The sequence below is a fragment of the Montipora capricornis genome, chromosome 5, assembly GCF_036669925.1.
Source record: "Montipora capricornis isolate CH-2021 chromosome 5, ASM3666992v2, whole genome shotgun sequence".
NCBI classification, from domain to species: Eukaryota; Metazoa; Cnidaria; class Anthozoa; order Scleractinia; family Acroporidae; genus Montipora; species Montipora capricornis.
Genome location: NC_090887.1, coordinates 22,186,585 through 22,209,927, shown reverse-complemented (window position 1 = coordinate 22,209,927; position 23,343 = coordinate 22,186,585). Strand labels below are relative to the sequence as shown.

Below are 23,343 nucleotides of genomic sequence, written 5' to 3'. Positions count from 1 at the left end.
ACGTTTCAGACCAGCTTGGCTTGATAAATCCATATGTCTTCCCCAAACGTTTTCAAGATAGAAAGATGGTTTCGTTTCACTTATTTTCTCCGACCATGTACAGGACACTTCTTAGAAAGGGCACCATTTGCGTCAGGTGTGGAGTAGAATTTGGTCGGGGTGGGGGGGGGTGGGTGTGCGTAAAATCTAGAATATAACGTTTTTCAGGAACAAGAGAACGCATGCAATTTCTTTAAAGGGAACAAGGATCCACCCCCCCCCCCCCCCTCTGGGGAGTCCTCTCCATTGCAACTGCTTACATCGCTCAAAAAACCTAACCGCGATGATCCTTCCAACTTTCATTGCAAGCATGGCAGAGGTATTTTGCAAAACGCCGAATGGTTTGCCTTCAATTATAGAAAAATGCATGTCTTTAGTAATTAGGCCTAAGCACCGATTTCTAAAATGGTTAGCTGTTGGTTAATGTTGGGTTTATGTGTAGTTATTACCATCAAATACCGATTTTAAACGTTCGGCGTTCTGCAAAATACCCCTGCCGTTTCAAGCAAACAATTGTTATGATTGTCTAAAGTTCAATTCACAACAACCTCGGACTTGTTGCCGAAATTGTCCGCCAAACCATAAAAACTGACTACTTTTCAAACGGTTTCCTATTAAACGAGCGTAAAGGAAGACCTCGAACCGTACGAATGTTTGAGCACAAACTGAAGAAACCTGAAGCATCGCTGTGGGCGAAAAGGATGACCTGAACGCAACCGCGGAATAATTTCAATCCCGCATCGGGGCGCGGCTCTTGGAATCGAGGCAGCTGTCCCGGGTGTGAAAGCGTGAAAAAGTGCGGGAATCTGTCTCGCTGCCGAGGAAAGAGGAGAAAGATGGCCGCCGTAAGTAATGTTTGTCTTGTCTTCTTTATTTCGTTAACGTTCAAAACGTCGTTAACTCTTCTTTCCTAATACACTAGGCTGATCTTTATCCTCGAAACTACAAACAGAGAGTTTCTAAGGCGTTTTTAAAGAGTTCAAATGGCTGACGCCCTTATATTTTGAACGTGACTTCGACCATCTCTGAACACAACTCGATGCTTGGAAAAGAAATTACTTGGTAAGATTACAAGTGTACATTGTTCCTTTTACAGAAAACAAAGGTAAATATAACATTATCGATGTCAGTGGCACGTTTGTTATATTCAGCTGGCGGAAAATTCAGCTAAAATTTGACTTTCTAAGCAACGTGAACGGACCACGACCGTAAAATTTTGTTTCAATTTTTTATCATTCTTTGTCAATTTATTCGCTAAATGCGAGCGAGGAAATGAACGCAAGAGTGCTTTGAAAAAGAGAAACCCCGAAAGTAAGGGCCACATCTAAAAGATAATTTGCCATATCATAGTTTCTTTTGATTAAGCCGGTTACACACGAGCAATTTTCCTTGACAAGGGTCATGGACAATAGGGACGTTTATACGAGTGAAAATAAGCCGTGGCTTATTCTGGCCGCGGCTTACATAAGACGCGAACACCCCGTATAAATGCTACAAAATCTACGTTCACGGCTTTCTGAAGCCGCAGCTTATCCTGGCCTGGGAGTTTATACTCGTATAAATAGTTCCTTTCGCGTATTATGTACGCCGCGGCCAGAGTATGCTCATGTGTATGAACCGGACAAGTTTACTTTGACGAGTTTTGGCCTTATAAGTCTTATTTGCTGGTGTGAACGACAAGTTTTCACTGTAGCCAGCAATACAATTCCACAGCGGGCGACAAAAAAACAAACCACGGTGCGCTATTTTCGTTTTTTGACCATGGCTCATGCAAGAAGAAGACCGCGCTGTGCGCCCTCAATTTCTTAATTTTCTTGACAAGTTTTCCTTGTCGACCCGTACAGACGAGCAAGTTCTAAAATGTGTCAATATTTTCCTTGACAACTGCACTTGTTCAAAAGCTAGCATGCTAGCTTTTGCACACCAGCAAATAAAATTTGCCAAGTCAGAACTTGGTCGATGAAAACTTGGTTGTGTGTAACCGGCTTTAGTCTTAGCTGGTATGGTATGAGGATTAGGGTTAGGGTTAGGTGAAAAGTGAAAGAAATCAATTCATTGGAGCTCATTGGCAGTGCCTTATTTTTATGATAAATACTTAGCATTAAAAATTAAGGACATTGTTGATTTTTTTTTTTTTTTGGGGGGGGGGGGGGGAGAGTAAAACACACAAGTATGGGATGCTGAAAATAGAATTTCGTCTTCCAGAAGTTTAAAACAACAGGATGTCAATAGTTCTGGATATAATTTTTCCTGATAAACTTTCATTACAGTACCATTTCCCCAATTTATATTTTCACTTCTTTTATTCGGTGATACAAAACAGCAGGAAAAAACAGTTAAAAATTACAGCAAACGAGAATTGTGACAAAAATATAAAATGTGTGAAATTGTCTTGACATCCATGCGACTCACTATCTTTATTACTGGATTCGTTTTTGGATCATGATCTAAACTCATCAATGTCCTCTCAAAATCCCTGAAAATGGAAGCAGAAGTCACTCTTATCCTGGGTAAGGCCCCAGGAGAATAAGGATTTCTGAGAGCGGCCAGGATTACCAGTATGCTGCTGTTGAGTCTATTGAAGCAGTTGGTTCCCAGATACCTCTATTTGGGGATAGATGAAATCAGCCAAGAAATCATTTCCTTCTTTGTCTTACGGCAGCAAGAATAGGTCCCTCCTTTCGGGGTGGTTTGATTGCCACCCATGGCTGCAGTGAAAGTATGAATCGAATGTGTTTTGCCGATTAAGTCCATGTATGCCTCTAAGGCAACTCAGATAGTCTAGTGTAGGTAATGGGTCCCTGCTATAGTGACTACAAATTTACTATGATTTCTCTTACAGATGAAACATGGTTTAAACAGATTCAGACACAGCCCTTGTTTTGTTTTGTAATTTTTTCAATATCCATTGGTTTGCTGAGGTAGTGTTGGAAGTACTAATGAATTGACTCTGTACAACTGTTGAACTTCTCTTGAGCAAGACAGTCGATGATTTTTGTAACTCCCATTAGATATTTATTGGGAATACCAGGGATAGTGTAGTTCCAATAAGGAATCCATGGAGAGAAAATAGTCATGTTTTGTGATTACTTCTAATAACTTAACTGCTAAGCCTCTTGGATCATTGAAATGCACTGTGCTTTTGTTAAAGAATTTTCATCTATCAAAAACTACTACTACAAAAAGCTCTAAGAAAATGAATTGCTAAATTCAATGCTAAGTATTTCCAAACTCCTATGGGACAACTCCACGCCCACATGATTAACATAACAATCACAATCTATTATTTCATTTCACAAGTAAGATAAAATATTTTCATCCAACCTTTGACCTTTATGGGCTCTAAATGCCCTTATAAAACTCATTAGTGATTACAGGTAATGAATGGAAAACAAAAGAAATGTTCTATTAATCAATCTCTGATACAGATTTCTCTTCATTTGGATAAATGTTTCTTTCGATTTTCCCTGTTAAGATGTCTTGAATCACCAAAAATACCTAGTGTACATTAACACCGCTCTACCACTTAAAGATAAGGGAACCATCAAACGCGTTGACGATGAGTCAAAGGGTCTTAGCGCGATGAATTTTCATGGCAAAACGAAAACTGAAAACAATTCTTTTGTTAGAGCAAAGTGTTTTTGAAACTGTAAAATGTTTTAATGAGCAATCAAATTGAAAAAAAATAGAATCACTTACTTGATATGAAAATCAGCCTCGAAGCTGGAAGACTACTTGATATACTAACTGTGGTTCACAAATCCCTTCTTGGAACTATGCCTGCGTATGGATCTTCGGTATATCATTTAAGAAACAATATTATTTAATAACCTTAGAGGCATCAGCAACGGCAACTACCTCGCGTCAATGCTACATCTTATGGGAAAGATTCCACACGATTTCTTGCTGATAAATTATGGAATGAACTTGATGACAAATTGAGGACATCTACCAGCACTACCTACTTTAAAAACAATGAGTAGTTTTTCACTGGCTGAGTGAAAGGAAATAAGTGAAAAATGTTTTCCTCATACATCGCTGGTGCCTGGGTATAGGTCATGTGACCTATCGGTCGGGCAGTTGTTTTTGTTTCGTCCGCCATTGCCGACTTTCCTGCCCACCCACCCAAAGATTTTAAGTTTTTATACAATGCCAGTATAATGTACTAGCCTTGAACATTTTTTGTTATTTCCGGTATTTAGTGTAATGCTACTTGTATTAGCTTTGAATTTGCAATAAAGGTCATGCTTGTAGTGGTCAGCTTGACATGGCTGCCAGCGGTGTGTGAGGAGTTGATTTAGCTTCTCTTTTAACCATTGGTATTAAGTTTCCTTTGTTTGTTTGTTTATACATCTGTTATATATTTATTTACTCACATATTTCTATTGATTTGTTTTATTATTAGCATTTTATTGTTATTCTTGTTATTTTTATTTATTATTATAATTATTTATTTTAATGAAGAGAACAAGACTTTTAAATTTGAAAAAAGACATGTTTCGGTGACTTCTGTGCCATCATCAGTTTGTGGATGGAATAACAATGATGTACAATTATTGTACATCATTGTTATTCCATTAAGATTGTTACAAAATTACTGCTTTTATGGCCTATTATTTATTTATTTATATTTTGGTCAAAATAATAATTGTTTATAGACATATTTTATTGCTCTTTTCTTACCACTACTACCACTACTTTCTACTACTACTTACTACTACTACTTACACTACTACCACTACCACTACTTACCACTACGTTCAGTTGCTATGCAGAACAGCACTTCATCGATGTTGCCTTGTGACTCAAGTTACCCAAAACACCCTGCAAACTCGGTGAGCAATACCAATACCACCTTGTGTGCTTGGTTGAGCAAATTGAGATTGCTTTCCCCTATACAATATCTACCAATTTACACTGAATTGGACATATTTTCCCTTTACGTGGGGGTTGTTAGGTTGCCCTGTGGGGGGCAATAATGAGACGCTCCATGAGCGTAAACAGGGTTGCCTATAGTAAGTGTTTGTCCTCCTCAAACTCCAATTTTCGTACTCATTCCCAAACACCCTAACAAATTATCAGTTCAGAAACGAAAAACTCTCTATTGTAGCCTCAGTGAAAAAGCCTGGAGCGAACGAACTAGGCAGCTTTCCAATTGCGAGAACATCTTTTTCTTTGAAACGCAAGAGATTGTGTCAAGGCGCAAGGAATTGTGGTTATGTGCGAATGGAGGAATTAAGATGCACAGTATGATACTCTGTTTTTCATTTCCCTTCTCGTATCGTTTACACTGTCACGCAACATGAAAATGAATTCGAAATCGTGAAATGAAAAAGGCCAAGAACTTGGAATGTTGTAGGAAACAAATCTTTTAACCACTTTTCCAATTGTCACGTCTGTGGAGTACATCGTGTCTGCATTATTTGCTGAAGGGTTTAACACAACTTGATAGAGTTTTCTTGGTCCACCAATATGGCGGCCAGTAATCAACGAAAACGCCTGGAGTTCTCTTTGCGATGAAAGCGTTTACTTTTCACTCATGAGGCCCCTTGGCAGCATTTCTATTATTTAGGTAAACTAAATTTTAAAAGCTTCTTGTTTGTAAGTACAGTTAGCGGTTGCATAAATTATTTTTTTTCAAGAACGCAAAAATTCACCTGAATGTGCAGTAGATAAGCTTGAAATATTGTGAATGACCAAACATCTTTTTCTGGAGTTAAAAACTATGGCTACCTGTCATCTTTATCATGAAATCTGCTCACAAATAAAATTCTAACCCACATATGGATATTAGTTAAGCTCGAATATCGCACAACACGATGAATCAACAAAGGCCGAAGCATCTCACAAAAACCTTTCCAGTGAAAAATTTTATTGAAACTAACGGCATACTTGCTATAATGGCCAAAAAACTCTATTTCATTAAGTAAAGTACGATCGTCCGGGTGAGTGTAGTCCTGAGAAGGACTGTTTGAGATGACATTGACTGACGTTTCGACAACCTGAGCGGAAGTCATCTTCAGAGTCAAGTGATTTGTGTAACGTCAGTAGATACTATATCAGTAGATCAGTAGATACTATAAGAACTCCGGTCGTAGATGTCATTGTCATCTACGACCGGAGTTCTTATAGTATCTACTGACGTTACACAAATCACTTGACTCTGAAGATGACTTCCGCTCAGGTTGTCGAAACGTCAGTCAATGTCATCTCAAACAGTCCTTCTCAGGACTACACTCACCCGGACGATCGTACTTTACTTAATGATGTGACTCCTGGGTTTAAACCATTTACAAACTCTTATTTCATTGTGTGTATACAAACAAACACAAACGCCATATATGCAACTAAATAAATTTCTCACCGGAGTTCAGGATCAAACCCTTTTTTGAAAAACCTTTTCCTTGAATAATGAAGCATAAAATGATTTTGTTTACCGGAAGACTGTACAGAGGTGAGTACAAAATAAATATATATAGCCAGACAACAGCAGATGCGACTTTAGTAAACACAGATCCATTCAAGGCGTTCGATTCCTTCAATGAGTATCCAACCAGATAGTTACCACAGAATTTGCCGTTTGGTTTCAGTGTTGTACATAACGCTACAGTTAGTAAAATATTAGAGACAAAGCTCACTTTGACATCCAACGGCAAAAGATGCAGTTGTTATCAAAGTCCATTATTCGTTGCTTTTAAGATTTCAGATATTCATTTTTCACTGCTTGTGTTGTTTATCAAATTGACGTTCCATTCTTGAGAAGATTAGGGTATATTTTGTTTAAAGATCCAGTAAAACACCATTCGCGTTACATTAGCTTCGCTGCCATTGCTTGTACTGCGTCCGCCGGATAAAATCTACCAGAATCTACGCATTTCTACTACCCCCTGAAACCTACCAAAGATACGCACAAAAGAGTCTAGGCACAAAGACAATAGGAATAAAACGCAAACAGCGGTTACAAACATTTGCTTGAAATGCATAACTTTTATAAACTTGACGTTTCGTATGTTACAACATACATCATCAGAAGTGATTATTATCCAGTTACAGATAAATTTAAATTCCAAAATACAACTGTATGGACTGGGAACTAACGAAATTGATTGACAAAAAACGACAAGAATATGCTAATAATAGAGATAAAGTTTGTCACTGCCAACGTTTTCATTTAAGGCTGGCTTTAGATCACGGATCAACAGAGACTCTTTAATTTTGCAATGCATGTCTGATCGACCAGTTGCTAATATTTCAAAATGATCCCACTTAAATTCTATGGTTGGTTAAAAAAACATGATCAGCAATTGCAGATTCGTGACAATTTGTAGTTAGGGCTTTAAAATGTTCTGTTTTTCTGTCACGTAATCGGCGTTTCGTTTTCCCTATGTAGAAATCATTGCAATCCCAGCAGTTTGCTCTGTACACTACTTTTGACCTGAAGGAAGAAGCTAGTTTTTCTTCGTAAGGGAAAAAAGACTTGATTCTTCGGGTGTTCTGAAAAACTATTGTGACGTTGAAAATACCATAGAATTTGTTTATACAAGACCTCAGCTGTTTTGTGAGGTGTTTGCCGTGATGACCTAAGAAAGGTAGAACGATAAGAACTTCTTTTTTCCTAACTGTTTGTACAGGATCTTTTGGCTTATTTTGATGTTTCTCAATGACGTCATTCATATGATATTTAACAGTTCCCATAGGGTAGCCATTAAGTAACAAAATCCTCTTGAGGTCATCTAGGGCAGACTGTAACAATCGGGGTGACGAACAAATTGCGTTTCATAAGGATATCAAGGAATGGAATTTCATCGTTTTGTTCAAACTCAATTGTGAATTATTGTGAATTGTGAATTATTGTCTCCCATTTAGGTAACGTGAAAAACTCAAAGCATCATTTTTGTTCTTGAAAAGAGTAAAGGTATCGTCCACTTACCGGAACCAAATAGTAGGCTGACTGGTGTTCTTCATCACCCATTTTTCTTCAAAATCATGAAAATGTTCGCCAAAACAGGACCAAGTGGAGAGCCCATTGCGACGCCATCAATCTGGTCATAGTATTGACCATCAAAAACAAAATGACTCTTCTTTGTTGCAAACAAGAGTAAATTCTTTAGGACCAATCGGGGTAATCCAGGAGGATTTGCGAGGGCATACAGCTTATCAAGGCAATTTCAATAGTCTCATCCAGTGGGACATTAGTAAATAGTGAACTGACATCAAAGGAAAACGTGAATTCGCCGTTGTGAGTGTACTGTTTGGCCCATGCTGCGCAACTGAAGGAGTCTTTAATTAATTAATTAATTAATTAATTAGTTTTATTCCTATTGAAACTAAAATGGCCCAAGTCAAAGAATTTTTATGAGACAAAGACAATACTTAGCAGGGGAGTGACAGGGAAGACCCTATGGCGCAACTTATAGGAAAACAACTGAGAAATGGGATGCAGTTTTCGACTGGATTGCCATATGGCAACCCAGTAGATAGTGCTTTGTTTCTGGACTGATAACTTGTTAGGGTGTTTGGGAAAATTTGAGGAGGACAACTCATACCAAGGGCAACCCAGTTTACGCTCATGGAGCGTCTAGGTAAGAATAAACCTCGCCCGATGGGTTAGCTTCAGTACAAACTACTATCCTATTAGATCACACTAAAAGAGGCTGGAATTGCATGGTCCAGAAGCTCGGGAGTATTTTCTATCCTCACATGCAATTTTCTTTTCTTACCATACATTAGCTACTACACTTTGATCTCTGCCTCTACCAATTTATCCTATTCATCCTTCATTCAGAAGCTCGGAAGGATTTTCTATCCTCACATACAATTTTCTTTTTCTTACCATCCATACATTAGCTACTACACTTTGATCTAGGCCTCTACCAATTCATCCTACCTTGAGCCACTTTATAGACTACAAAAGAAAGCTATTCACATCATTACTTTCTCGATGTATCGAACAAGGGTCAATTAACCCCTTGAATCCCAAGGTGGCCTGAACCGGCCATACTTAGTAATTTACTCCGTCTAACGCCAGACGATTTTACTTGTCAATGGAGAACCCCCAGGAGTCAATGGGTTAAAGACGAGTTGTTCAAGAACTGGATCCGCGTGAGGTCACAACGAACGACAGACAATAGCTGAATAACGTATTTTATTCCAAGTTCATACAAAATTGAAATCAACCATGCTTTTGCAACAACAAGGGTGTTTTCCTATTGTCAGAACTGGCCACCCAGACCTATCAGTTTGCAAGGAAAATACAATAATTTGAAGAAACACTTGCATGATATTCCCTCGCATTCTTCTGAAGGAGTATATATCATCCCCCTGTTAATTTGAAGGCGTTGAAGAGGTTGTCCTTCCTAATTCGCGCTCTGGCCGATCAGTTCTGTCAAATGGAAAGAGTCCTTAAAATTCAACGCGATTAAATTATCTAAAACGATATTTAAAAAATACCATTGAAAGGTAACTATAATGCATGGCAATATAAGTGAGGGAAAAAAACGCGCAACTTTATTATTTATTTCATCTATCCCGTTTAGACTTGTTCCCGAGATGATTCGTATTCTCGCGGTGCAACTGAAACGAGCATGAAGGCGAGGCTGTTGTGCCGTCACAAGCTCGCCCCAGTTCAACCGCAAGCAAATATTTCATTAAGTACTAAGATAAAATTTCAACCAAACCGAATTTTAAAAATTGTATTAATACAACAACCTAATAAATAAGATAAATTAGAAAGGCTATGTCGAATTGAAGGGTGCTAATTGTTTATGTACAAATCACGAACATCCCTCATTGTTATGACAATTCAGGCATTTCATAAAACAGGTAAAGTCAATGAAACGTGGAAGTGTTGGCATATCATTTTTGACACCCTAACAAAACAAGGAGGGGAGTAAAATTAAAATGTGCATAGCAATTGAAACTTGGCGTAACTGGATAAAATTATTTGCCAGACTTTAGGCACTTGAGTAATGGATGAAGTCAGGAAATAAAAAATGAAAATGCCATCAAATCCTAAAAATTTCACCCTAAATCCATCCGTAGAATAACAGTAAGACTGATCGCTTGAGCGGTTTTCAATTTGAGTGTCGAAAGTAATTAGTGAATTACTTTGGTTTTGCATTACTTCACTCAGTGATTGGTTCAAAGTTCTCGCCACATTTTTTCTACCAATCAGAAGTGAAACCAAAACCAATCGTGACTCGCCCGTGCACATTTTCCCGCGCTTTTGTGTCATCTACGTGTGATTGGTTTACTGGATTGTCTCAAGTAATTACTTTGGTTTTGGTTTTAAGACACTCATTTCAAAACCACTCTAATTACCCATAAAGATCCCACATGGAACTGATCACTGGAAGAATGGTAACCTTCCTCCAGTTTCTCCTCTCATAAAAGGAAAACCTTAAACACCTGGTTAAAGTAATTAAGGTTTAATAAATGAAAAAAATAATGTACAACTAAAATGCAGAGCAGCAGTTGACATCCCTATACCATATTATGTACGATCACCACAAATTAATTCATGCAAGCACGTACAGTAAATTGTTGTACGTACATTTATACAAATGTATGCAGATTTTAGAATTCATGAAGGAACTGCAAATACAGTCAATTTTACTATGGGCGATATTGCAAAAACATCCGTTTTTTCCCCCACCCTAAATAATGAGATATTCAAATGATTGGTGTGCAAGATTAACCAAATTTTTATCAGAGAAATGTTTCTCTCGACTATTGACTACGTTGGTCATTTTATCGCCTTACAAGGCCTTCAACAATAAATAATACCATTTCTTAAATAATTGGAATTGTGCTTGTCAATATAAGATTTTTTCACTGAAAACGAGCAAATTAAAATATACCCATACACGTGTAGTCCCCCCTAAATAAGTAAACTTTCCACCGGGTTCTGACAGTATAACTATAGTGATTGATACAAAAACGGTTTTCTTTAACTCTACTTTGAGTGGCTAAATGAACCAGGTATTTGAAATAATTTGCATAGCCTTGACCACAAGTGGCAAATATAGATGAACGTATGTTTCGAATGACGTCTTATGGTATTGTCTTTCGTATGTGGAAACAAGAATGTCGTCTCTTCCCTGATCGTAGCAGCTGGGACTGTAGTTTTACAGAAGACGAATCTTATTCCTGGGTGGAATGTGAAGTAATCCTCATTATAGTCCCTGATACATTTATGTTTCCGAATAATTCCTGTAATTTTAGGTCTCAGTTGCACCATATTATAATTTATCTGCATAATGTGAAGAAACAGTATTTTAAACCTGGTTTTTACACTGAAGAATATAACATAAAGCTCTTCAATGGAATACATACATGTGCCATTTAAATACCCAAATTTCATATAGGGCTTTTAAAAAATTCTGACTTTGTAAATAGAGAAGCAATAAGACATGGCTATCCTCTTAGGACAAATGCCCTAATTCAGCTTTACTTAGTACAATGCAAGAGCAACCTCTTCTTTGGGTAACTTGCTGAAAGCCAGTGGCTAAAAGGGTAGTCTGTCTTACAACTACCCATCAAGCTGTCTTTTCGCCTTTTAAATAGTGATTTAAAATTCACGATATTTTCCAAAAGATGTGTACTGTTGTTGATTATACCCCCTTCCATACTCCAGTTTCGAATACCTGATATTACCAAGAGGATCAGGGCATCACGTTTACCAACTCCTCCACAGCTTGTGACCTTATAGCTTGGTAACCTTGTCCCCAAACAGTGATGCATAAGTAGCTTCTAGGTCGCAAACACTCAGATGTTGCACCTTGGATTCATGAAGTACATGGAGGTCTCTTAAATTCTACAAAACAACGTATTCATTACTGTCCATGAAATTTGAGATGACAAAATATAAAATGCCAAGGACCCTAGCCCATCTGCAAATAGAAATCACAGTTCCATTTCTTGCACCTCAGATTTGTGGAATGGGTCGTTACATAAAATGTGTAGCATATATAACAGCCTTGTTTAGTTTCTCTTCATTTTCCCAAAAAAAAGGTGGGCAGTGGCTCAAGGAAGTGCCTGATTTCTCTTGGTAAAGATACCACTTGACCCTGGGTTTAAAGGCTCCCATGACTCTCTCTGTCTCAAGCATACCTTTTGTCTGTCACCATCAAGCGCCTCAAAGAGTTGTTCATGTTCCTTTTGTAACTCTTCCCTTTCTTTCTTGTGAAACTCAGCCATCTTGAAGGAAAATTAAGTGACATTAATTCAATTTAAAGGTTTCTCAATCATACATTAAACAGATGTATTTCTCCATACCTTCTGTCTTTCCTTCACTGATTGTTCAATATGTTTTTTGTTCTCCTCGCGTTTCCTCCTGAATAGTTAATGAAATGAAAAAGCTAAAGCACCAGAAAAACTATCCAGAAGAGTGAAAGTTTGACAGAAAAGTGGTATGATTGAAAAAATGAATGCAGGGGAAATTCGACGTAGAACAAAGCTACCATTTTCTGTGATGTATGTTTATATGTATGTGTAACATGGTAAAACAGTAACACATTAACTTACATGAGTGTTTAATAAGAACCTCAAAACAAACATCCCTCAATCACGGTTTTCGTTTGAGGCTGGAGGCCGGACGGTTTCGTTCGGTGGTTTCCCATAGTTCCATGTCCACTACTTTGATGCCAATATTTTTTAGGGAGTTTGTTTTTACTTACTTTCAAATAGCATTTGAGTGGGTTCCAGAAACACTGGAAACCGCGTTTCTGAAGGCGCGTTTACACGACAGAGGAAAATTGGCACGGGTCCATAAAAAGTGGAACGGTTCCGATCATTTTTGTAAAGAAACAATGTAGGGGCGTTTACACGACAGAGCAAAAATGGCACGGGCCCGACAAAAAGTTGAACGGTTCCAAAAGTTTTTACAAAGAAACAGTGAACTTTTATCCGTTCCGTGACGGGTCCATATGGACCAGTTTTTTTGTAGGGCCCGTGCCATTTTTGCTCTGTCGTGTAAACGCCCCTTGTAAAAGTTCACTGTTTCTTTACAAAAATGAATGGAACCGTTCCACTTTTTATCGAACCCGTGCCATTTTTCCTCTGTCGTCTAAACGCGCTTTGAGGGTTTGTTCTTTAAATTTCCTTGGGGGTGGGAGGGGGGGGGGGGGTGGGGTGGTGCGGATTAACCCAGACCCCCATAGGTAGGTTATTTAACAGTAATACACAAAGCAGCAGTTAACCTAGCAACCTTTGTGGCTTTCTTAATTGGTGTTGATAGGAGAATCCTCCTTACAAGAAGGGGTTTCTCTTCACTAACTAAAACATTCTCTAATTAGCAAGTAGTTTGAGGGGAATATTGTGTGTGTGAATGGTGACTTGAGGAAAAATCATACACAAAAGTTAGGGTTAGCGCAACCGAGCAAGGCGGTTTCTAGTCCTTCTTGTAAGGAGGATTCTTCTATCAACACCAATTAAGAAAGCCACAAAGGTTGCTAGGTTAACTGCTGCTTTATGTATTACTATTAAATAAGCAGCCAATACTTCAGGGGGTTTGTTTTACTTACTTTCAAATAACATTTGAGTGGGTTCCAGAAACACTGGAAACCGCGTTTCTGAGTGTTCTTTTCTTAAAATTTCCTGGGGGGGGATTGACCCAGACCCCCCTAGGTAGCTCGCGCCTCCGCCGCTCACAAGGCGCCAAAATGCCACGTCCAGTGCTTTCAGAAATGTGCCTGCTATTTTACAATGCTGTCGAAAACCCTGCTTAATAGGCCATTTCCGAGGTCACGTCTGCCTCCTCTTCAAAGCGAGTCTAAGTTTTTTTTCTGAAAATTAGTTGTCATTCATATGTAAAGAGGAACCAATTACAATCACAATGGCCTATTCCCCAGGCCCCGATTGTTCGAAGGGTGGATAACGCTATCTACTGGATAAATCACTATCCACTGGGTAACTCAATTGGTTTCGCTCGTGCTTATCCGTTGGATAGTGATTTATCCGGTGGGTAGCGTTCATCCACCTTTTGAACAACCGAGGCCAGTTCTTTAGCACTTTGTTATCACAGAGGTTCTACACTAAAAATAATAGACCTTTGAAGTTCATCCTTGTTTCGATGTTGCCGTGACAAATGTTTCAACTCTTCTCTGTTGTGATCATCTTGGCCTTTCCTTAAGTCATTCAGTTGCCTTGAAAGAGAAACCAGAAAAAGAATGCATGCGTGGGTTAAATGACTATCACGTTTATTACAGCCAATCCTATTTTCGAAAGAAATGAAAGAAAACAGTGTTTTACTTAGAATGCACATCAGCCAGTAACTTCATCTTTTCCTCTTGTGATAGATGCATTAACCTTTCCAGCTCTTCTTGTTTCTAAGTAAAACAAATTAAGAGAAACGGAAATAATAAATACAATTTTGCTTACAAAGCAGACAAACTGAACATTATGTATAGTCGAAACAGTGAAGTGATTGTTGAACTTTTCTGGACAATGTAAGCAAAAAATAATATTATTTAACAATTATTTGCCCCAGGCTCAGTGATTATCGGTGAATAGATAATCACTGAGCTTGAGGCGAATAATTGTTTTGGTATAAATACACAGGTGATTATTGCAAAAAAGAGAAGGAGAAAAAAAAACATTTCAACGCGAAATCATCTTCACTTACAGTGGCAAAACGACTACTGGCAGCCATTTTGTCCGTCGAGGTGATTATCGGCTGATAATCCGAGATAGCGAGCCAATGAGAGCGCGCGATTTTGTATAATCACCTGTGTATTTATACTAACGTCTCTTATAGACACCTGAAAAATTCAGAAAGGTTCAATGGGATTCGAACCTATGACGTCTGCGATGCCGGAGGAATGCTCTACCAACTGAGCTATGAAACCACTCAGTTTTAAGCCGGTCAACTTTTTGGGCTCATGTGTTCCCTTGGAAGGAACATACACTTATTATGTATAACAATCGCAACATTGAAAGTTTAGTCCATTATCCTTTCCATTTCAAAACTTTCCGTTTTCAATTTTCCTTTCTTGACTCGGCACGAGGGGGTCCGGCGCTGGACTAGAGACCCCCTTGCTCGCTTGCGCTCTACCCCTGAAGATTCGCAGCCATTTACGAGCCTAATGGTGTCGCAGTCAGTCTCTCTTTACCTTCAGGATATTTGGATTTGCCTTGTGGAACCTATGTTTCATATTCGTGGATTCCTTTAGTCTTTTCCATATATTATATTATAATTATAATTATGTTATAATTCCATATATATATAGCAATGAATTTGGTACCCTTGAAAACGAGTTTGATCACAAGCTACATGTATTCCTCTTGCTAGAACTACAGGTACTGGAAACAAACTGTAATGAGTGGGAAGAGGATAACAAAATCAAAAGGTGACCTTGTAAAAGAGCTGTCATTAAGAATGTACAAAATTCAATACTTCAATCAACATACAGGTGTAAGTTGCTTCTCAGCAAGTTCCAACTGTTCGTTCAACTGTTTTTTAAGGAGGTCAGTCATAGCACCACGATGCTTGCACTTGAGAGAGGACGTCTGTTGCAATTTACAAGGACAGAAGCAAGAAATGAGTTTTTAAAAGACTGGGGCTAAATTATCATTACCTGATTTACAGCAAGTGTACAGAGCTTTCATAGCTGTCATGCACAGCATTTGTTGCTCTTCCCAAGGGAAGCAGAACAAGAATTAAATTAAATCAACAACTATTTCCTAATCATAAAAAAGGGACCACAGCAGGAACAAACTTTTTTTTACAGAATAAAAGGGATCTACTGCTCTATCCATTAATTGAGCTGTTCAAAGTGAATTTCAATCGAGTGTCGTAAAACCAAAACCAAAGTAATTACTTTGGCCAATCAAAGAGGACGGAGACAATCCAGTAAACCAATCAAAACTCGAATTACACATAGCTGCCACAAAGCGTGGGAAAATGTGCATGCGCGAGCCACGATTGGTTTTGGTTTCACTTCTGATTGGTTGAAAAAGTGGCACGAACTTTGAGCCAATCACTGAGTGAAGAAATGCAAAACCAAAGCAGTTCACTAGTTTCTGACGAAACTCAATTTTCTGTTTTTGTTAATAAGTAAGTGATATTAAAAGTGAATGACATTTTGACAGCTCCACGCCATCATCATAATATGAATGATTTGTTTCGCTTAGTACTGTGAAGTCATAAAGACGACGGTAGCACGGAGCCGTCAAAACGTTTGCGTTTATTTTTGTTTTGTTTGTTATTTTCACAAGTGTTGCACAAACCTTATACACCTTATTCCAAAATGGCTGCCATTTTAGTATTCTTTTGTTTGATTGCAAATTGGCCCTTTTGGCCTCGTTCAAGGTTACATATTCTTTTGAATTTTGCGTTTGAAAGCGAGGCCAAAAGGGGTCAATTTGCAAGGAGCAAAAGAGTACTAAAATGGTGGCCATTTTGAAAGAAGGTTTACATCGTCAGAAATTTGTGCATTTAGGTTTTCAATAGTTCTATGTAATATAAGTGTCTTCCTGTTGTTATAACCAAAACACTTAAAGTACCACTTTTTTGCTAAGGTGTTTAAACCTGCCTCATGTTAGTCATTTATCTTATTCTTTTTTTAACACTGGATCTACGTACCTGATGAATTAGGTGCTGGTAAACTTCAATCTATATTTAGTTTTCATTTAGTTCTTGTGTGTTGCCCCAAACTATTTATTTGAATAAAGTTAGACTAATTTTGTATTGTTCTTCTTTGATCATAATTCTTTTTATCTTGTACATATTCTTTATAAACATATTCATTTTTACTTGTTAATTAATGAAGTAAAATGTTCTATGATTTTACATTTGTAATATTTGCACAAATACTTCATACAGTAACTTGGTGTGGTTTAGCTCATTATATTATAAAAACATAAGAGCCACGTGAGTGGAGACACCATAATTTTTATCATTGTAATTAAAAAATCTAATTATTCTATTTTAATTGTAGCCTTCCCATTTTTTTCCCAACTGCATCTTTTCATTTTTAATCATTTACAGTGCTTTTCATCATTTTTAACAGACTTGTGCCGTAAATACTGTACTTTGCTACTTTTATTACAGCAAGAACCCTTATTGAAACCATAGTTGATAGTTCACATTATTATATAAACACTCGAAGAGAAATTTCGTATCTCCACGCGGCCTTGTGTATTGCATATGCATGTCTTTTCTTGACATCTCATTGGACAGTGTGGCAAAGGAATTTGAATGAATTTTTAATGATCACGGTTTTGATATTCTTGTTGTATGTTACATCGCGCAATCCAGATTTGTTCATTATAAAACGTAGTTCCTGGATATTGATTTACTAGAATAGAAGTACATTGCACTTGAACACTCAACAGCTGACTGAAAGAGCAGGCCCTATATTAATACTTATTTAATTGTCAATCATTGCAGATACAGCATTTCCATTGTGCTGATTGGTTTTCTCAAACTTGGTATCAGCACACATACTACATGACTTTACATGAAAACTGAAATAGTTTAGAGTTCAATCAAATTTAACAAAACAATTATTCAATTCACCATTGTTGAATATGAGTGCCGTTACAGCCAACTAATATCCAGTGTGTGTACATGAAAAATTTTATTGTTAATTATAAAAAGTACGTAAAGAATACACTTAGAAGTGTTTCTAAATCGTGCCAAGATAGCTAAAAATCACTAAAAACTATCTTATTGTGCTTACAACAATAACCTAAATGTTAATTAAATGTTGCTTGCTTATTTCCATGGTCAGTAATGTACAGTGGTTAACAAAAGTCTTGCATTTGTGAATTCAAAGGAATCATGCAATATGCTGTCTATTTTCACTCTTTCTAAAAAGTGGATTTGCCTTTTTGTAAAACAGAGAGATGTAGCTTCACATTTACAGCAAACGTTAGGCTAAAATGTGCATTTAAGGCAACACTCCTCTCCCTCCCCCCACCCAACACAAAAAAAGTTTGATTTTCACTTATTTCTTGCCCATTAGCTGCAGATATCGAGCAGAATAGAAGAGAAATTGAGAAGCGAGAATATTTCTGTTTTGCCTTTGTGCGTAAAGCCACCTGCTCTCCTCTCCAATTTTTTTTAGGAGAGGGGGTGGTTGTATACCGGCTAATTTTTCTTTAATGACAAGCAGCCGACACCTTGACATTTGCTGTTTTACACGAAACTAACGATGCGTTCGATTGACCGTATTCCGGAATTGGATTACATGGGACATAAGTTAGAAATCCTTCTTTTTAACGGAGATTCACATTAAAATTGTCGAACATCTGCTAAAATGCTATTTTAAACATATTTTTTATTATCCTTGCTGCTTTGAAACGCGCCAAACATATCGTTTTAATCATCACTCCACGTATTCTTATTCCGGAATAGGGTCAATCGAACGCGCCCTAGATCTCTCTTGCTTGACTTAAGAAATACATAGAACAATATGCAACTGGTGCAGCTTTGAAACACAGTTTGGTACTAACACTTATCTCACTGTCAGCATCACATGCCAGAACCTATGAAGTCCCAAGAAAAGATACCAAACCAGGTTTAAAAAAAATGCCTCTCTGAATTGAATCCAAGCACATAAATATTGCTGTGAGACGTTTAATAAGCATTTTATAGCAAGTCCAAAAGAGAGTGCCTTAGCCTCTTATACAGCAGGTAAAACATAACCCTTAGGTGGTTGCAATGCATAAATTCCAAGAAATTTACAAGCACAATGATTTGCTGAATGTGAGGAAAGTTTAAACAAAAGGTAAAATAAAAAAGCAAACATAACAGGGTTCAACCTGTAAAGTAAAAAAAATATCCCCAAAAGAAAAAAAAGCTTTAAAACAGAAGATAAAAAAACTTGCTCATGCAAATATTTTAAATAACAGAAATTAAGCAAAACGTTTACATGGACAAAGTAGTCAGCAAGTTACAGCATGTGCACAAAATAACAGTATTTCTTTACAAATATGATAAGAAAATCAATACAACAATCATTGACTGCCCAGCTGTTAACGTAACTACATACTCAAACTCAAAATTATTTATTTGTAGTTCATTACCACTGAAACCATCGGTAGCATTAAACACAAGAGTACAAAGGCTGCTGGAGTGTACATTCATATGTAAAAATTCAAGGGATAACACATTTGGCACTTAAGACTCCTGTGGTTGGTCACATTCAGTACCCAAGGCTACTGTTCGCTCACTAGAGCTGCCCACTTAGAGATATTTAAGTAAAGTAAACTAGAAATTTCCAGGTCCTTGGTTTGAATAAACACTTGACATAAAATTATTTCAGAATACCAACAAAATGAATACTCAGTCAAGATCATAACCTGTATCTTAGAGGGACATGATTCTGTATTTTTTAGAAATCAGGTCTTTAATGCTTTCATTTACCTCTCAAAGAGTGTAAGAACACTGCCCTTAAGGTTACCTTTGTATCATGGTCCCTCGTTAGGTGAGCCATCTCTTGAACTCCTTTCTGGTAACTATTTTCGTAGTTCCTGGATGACAAAAGATGAAAGATAGGCAAAATCTAGTTTGAGAACCGTACAGCGAACTAAGGATGTCATTTTTCCAGTTCAATTTGTGGTCATTAAATTGAACTGGAATGAATAAAGAAATGCAAACAAATGTGAAAATGTAGCGGCCGTAATTTGGAGTATTGGGTCAATCATGGTGTGCACACTATTACCAGAGAGATATTAAATAGTGCTATAATTATCATTGGTATAAATACACAGGTGATTATACAAAATCGCGCGCTCTCATTGGCTCGCTATCTCGGATCATCAGCCAATAATCACCTAGACGCTGCCAGTAGTCGCTTTGCCACTGTAAGTGAAGATGTTTTCGCGTTGAAATGTTTTTTTCTTCTCTTTTTTGAAATAATCACCTGTGTATTTATACTAAAACAATTATTCGCCTCAGGCTCAGTGATTATCGGTGAATATTCACCGATAATCACTTCCCCTGAGGCGAATAATTGTTAAATATTCCTTACTGAATAATCAAGATTGTCATTATGTTTTGACGAAGGTGGATGCATGTCCATAAGTAAAGTAGAGCCTGCTATTTCTTTCAACGATTTTTATCTGTGGTTACAGTATTTTAGTCATTGTTTTTTCCCTTAGTAGCTGACTACTTTAACTGCTATGCCAGCTTCCAACTAATGTACTAATTACAGCCCTGTTAATAGCGTTAGTGAAGTAAGAAGGGGATGATGGAACAAAGAGTCATCTTGGTCTCCAAATTCCATGCAATCCATTTTGCTGAAACCTCAAAGTCTGAAGTTTTGTGCTGCGTGCTCATAGCCAATCAAAATCGAGCTGGTGACACCAATGTATAATAAAAATAAGTAAGACACCATCAATGTCTGAGACTATTGAGAGTTTCATTTTATCTTTTCGATGCACTTATCTGGAGTTGCAAGTCGTAAACCTTACAAGGCAATAAATCGCCCTAAGTTTACCGACATTCTACGACCAACACCGCAACAATAGTCGGCTGACAGTCGCTCGACTATCGACCAACAGATGGCCTACAAGCAGTTATCGTTTCAGCAAAACTATAATAAGGCCGTCGGCCGACTGTCAGTGGAGGGGAGCTTTTCTTCACAATTATTACCCTTTCTTTTCCGCTTTCTTTAGCTCCTTGTCACACTTTTTCTTTGTTGTAACTTTCTCTCTGTCCAAGCTTTTCTGGAATTTTTCTTGCTCAAACAGATGGATTTTTTGAAGTTTGTCTTTTTCCTAAGGAGTAAAATTAGGAAAGCCTGATGGTCACTTGACTGAAGTGCGCCAAATTTTTTATAGTCTTATTATTAAAAATAATAGATTTATAGATCCTAATAATAATTATTATTATTATTATTCGTACTCAGGTTGAATGCTATTAGTCAGACCAATTAAATCACTAATCATGCTAATTTGCCAAGAAAAATAAATTAATAAAATAAATAAACATTAAAAACCATTCACAAAAAATAACTCAAAAATTATAAATCTATACCAAAACTTACACTGACTTGTTCTGACTGGTCATCGACGCTTGAAATTAGTAACATTTAAAGGCCCACCTCCAGCAGACAGGCATTGTGTGCCGCGGAACAATTTTCATTTATGAAAATTCCGCCCGAAGATGAGATTCATCCAATAGGCCTTTTGCAACAAACGATCACATGGTACAAAATCCGCCATGCTGGAGGGCGAGCTCATTATTATTCCCCCACTGGGACATTAAAACAAAGGCAAGTCAACCTTGACTGGTTCAGGTCTCTTTGTTTTAATATCCCAGTGGGAGAATAATAATGAGCTTGCCCTCCAGCATGGCGGATTTTGTACCATGTGATCGTTTGTTGCAAAAGATCGCTACGATAAGCAATGCGAATTTCCATAACAAAAACAAACGGTCGAAAAGCCTGTTGGCTTGAAATTGTTCTACTATCAAACTTTTTTGGAAACTTGGCATAATTAACATTCATGATACGAGCATCAAAAAAATGCAATTAAAAAATGGGGTCACCGTGCTTGTTTACGCGTCAGCAGGCTCTTAAAATGGGGCATTTCTACTGGTTGCACGTTAAAAATTCGAATCACCTTCATACAGAATTAGTCTTGGTTACTTGAAAGACACAAAATTTTAGTTTGAAAATAAAGCTCCTTTTATTCACATAAGCAGTATTGCTTCATTTACACCATTTTTTATTGCCTGGTTGTAGGAGTAGTGCACTTTTTGGGACAGTTCCGTGGTTAGCTTGAAGTCCTCGCCTTGGCCAAAATACACTCAGTACGGAACTGTTTTCCAAAAAAATTCATGTTCTACTATCAAACTGTTTTTTCTTCTTCAAATATGTTCTTTATAAGACTGTTCTTAGCAAATACCTGAAAAAAAAAATCGGGGGTCACCGTGCTCGTTTGAGAGAAAAGGAGCATTTATTTCGCTATTGGGCTTAGTTTGAGGGAAATCTCTTACGTTTTGTACGTGCACGTGCTCGTGTGCGCACGCTAATGACGCGAAAGTCGTGCGCAGTAGGGATGCGCAATGCAATACTGAGGAATTACCTTAATTCAATTTTTGGGGTCATTCAGGTGAAAAGCATTGGTTCACAATAAAAAAAAATGCAGTTGTTTTTGGTAAAATAAAATGCATAATTTGCTCTAAAAATATTACACCCATTTCCCTACAAATTCATAACTGGAATGATTGGAACAATAATTGGCCTACCTGTAGTATTTTAACTAAAAAAGTAATCCCTCACTGAAGGAAAAGATATAGGAAATGAATCATATACTGAACTGCGGATATGAAATCAAGTAAAGCTATGATCCTCGCAGTTATGGACGCAATTTTAGCAACTGCGTAGAGAAGGTACAGAAGCCTGAAAAATTCAGGACTTCAACGCTAAAATTACGTCCACAACTGCGAGGAACACAGCTTTACTTAATCCCTCACTGTACGTTGAATTTGCAAAATAATATAACCTTTTCATGTTTTTTCACCAGGATATCAATCTCTTTCTGATGTTTCTGATTAAGCTTTATGAAGGCCTGCAAAAAAAAAATGCAAAAGATAGTCCATTATGTGCTGTGTTAAGATTGGAAACCTCAGCAAGTCTCTTCCATGATAAAAATTTTGACAGTTATTCTGTAACAGCAAAGAGAGCATATAATTTATTCATTTAACAGTTCACACTGTAAGCTTTTATCTGGATGGTCTATTTTATTATTCATTTCATTAATTTCACAGAATAAAACTATGATTACCACATACATTTGACACTAAAGATGGTTTTCACAGTGACGTCATCAAATTCTACAATCAAAATCGCAAGGTGTTTTGAATTTGTATCTATAGAAGTTTGAAGATTACCCAGAAAATTTTTTTTTCAAGTTTCCAGTTGTGATGTCTTTCGCTTTGAAAATACAGCACTTTGAATTTCCGAACTGTCACCTTGCGTTACACCCTGCTACAAAGCTATTTGCTTGAAAAAAAAAAGCCTATCCCTATCAATCTCGGCAGTTTGAGAGTTTCAAGTACATTATCTCAAAAGCGAAAAGTAAGTGTTTTCATCGCAAAGTGAACTCCAGATGTTCTTGTTGATTTCTGGCTGCCATATTGGAGCACCTCGGCGGTACACCACCATGGAGGGTCCATACAAAACTCTAAAAAGTTGCGCAAAACGCTTCGACAAATAACTCGGAAATGATGTACCGCACAAACCTGACAATTGGAGAGGTGATTACGAATGCGTCTGCAAGAACATTTCAAGTTCTTGGGTTACTTCATTGAACGGTTTCCATTTTTTGTTGGTGTTGCGTGACAGTGAAAAC

General features: G+C 37.4%; 1 protein-coding gene across 4 annotated transcripts in view; it reads right to left on the bottom strand.

Annotated features, from left to right (window-relative positions):
* Window positions 1-9,167: 9,167 nt before the first annotated feature.
* The window catches only part of LOC138049938 (1-phosphatidylinositol 4,5-bisphosphate phosphodiesterase beta-1-like), a 51,578-nt gene continuing 37,402 nt past the window's right edge, over window positions 9,168-23,343 (bottom strand). For 3 of the 4 annotated variants that reach the window (XM_068896419.1, XM_068896418.1, XM_068896421.1), the window contains 10 exons: window positions 22,495-22,560; window positions 20,639-20,763; window positions 19,446-19,515; window positions 18,496-18,528; window positions 15,448-15,546; window positions 14,290-14,366; window positions 14,088-14,183; window positions 12,316-12,373; window positions 12,151-12,237; window positions 11,602-11,854 (listed from right to left, as the gene is read on the bottom strand). In XM_068896419.1, coding sequence (XP_068752520.1) covers window positions 11,744-11,854; window positions 12,151-12,237; window positions 12,316-12,373; window positions 14,088-14,183; window positions 14,290-14,366; window positions 15,448-15,546; window positions 18,496-18,528; window positions 19,446-19,515; window positions 20,639-20,763; window positions 22,495-22,560 — 822 coding nt within the window. In that variant the 3' untranslated portion in view covers window positions 11,602-11,743. Of the gene's footprint in view, window positions 11,855-12,150; window positions 12,238-12,315; window positions 12,374-14,087; window positions 14,184-14,289; window positions 14,367-15,447; window positions 15,547-18,495; window positions 18,529-19,445; window positions 19,516-20,638; window positions 20,764-22,494; window positions 22,561-23,343 lie in introns of all 4 variants that reach the window. The other variant, XM_068896420.1, reaches the window with a different exon arrangement.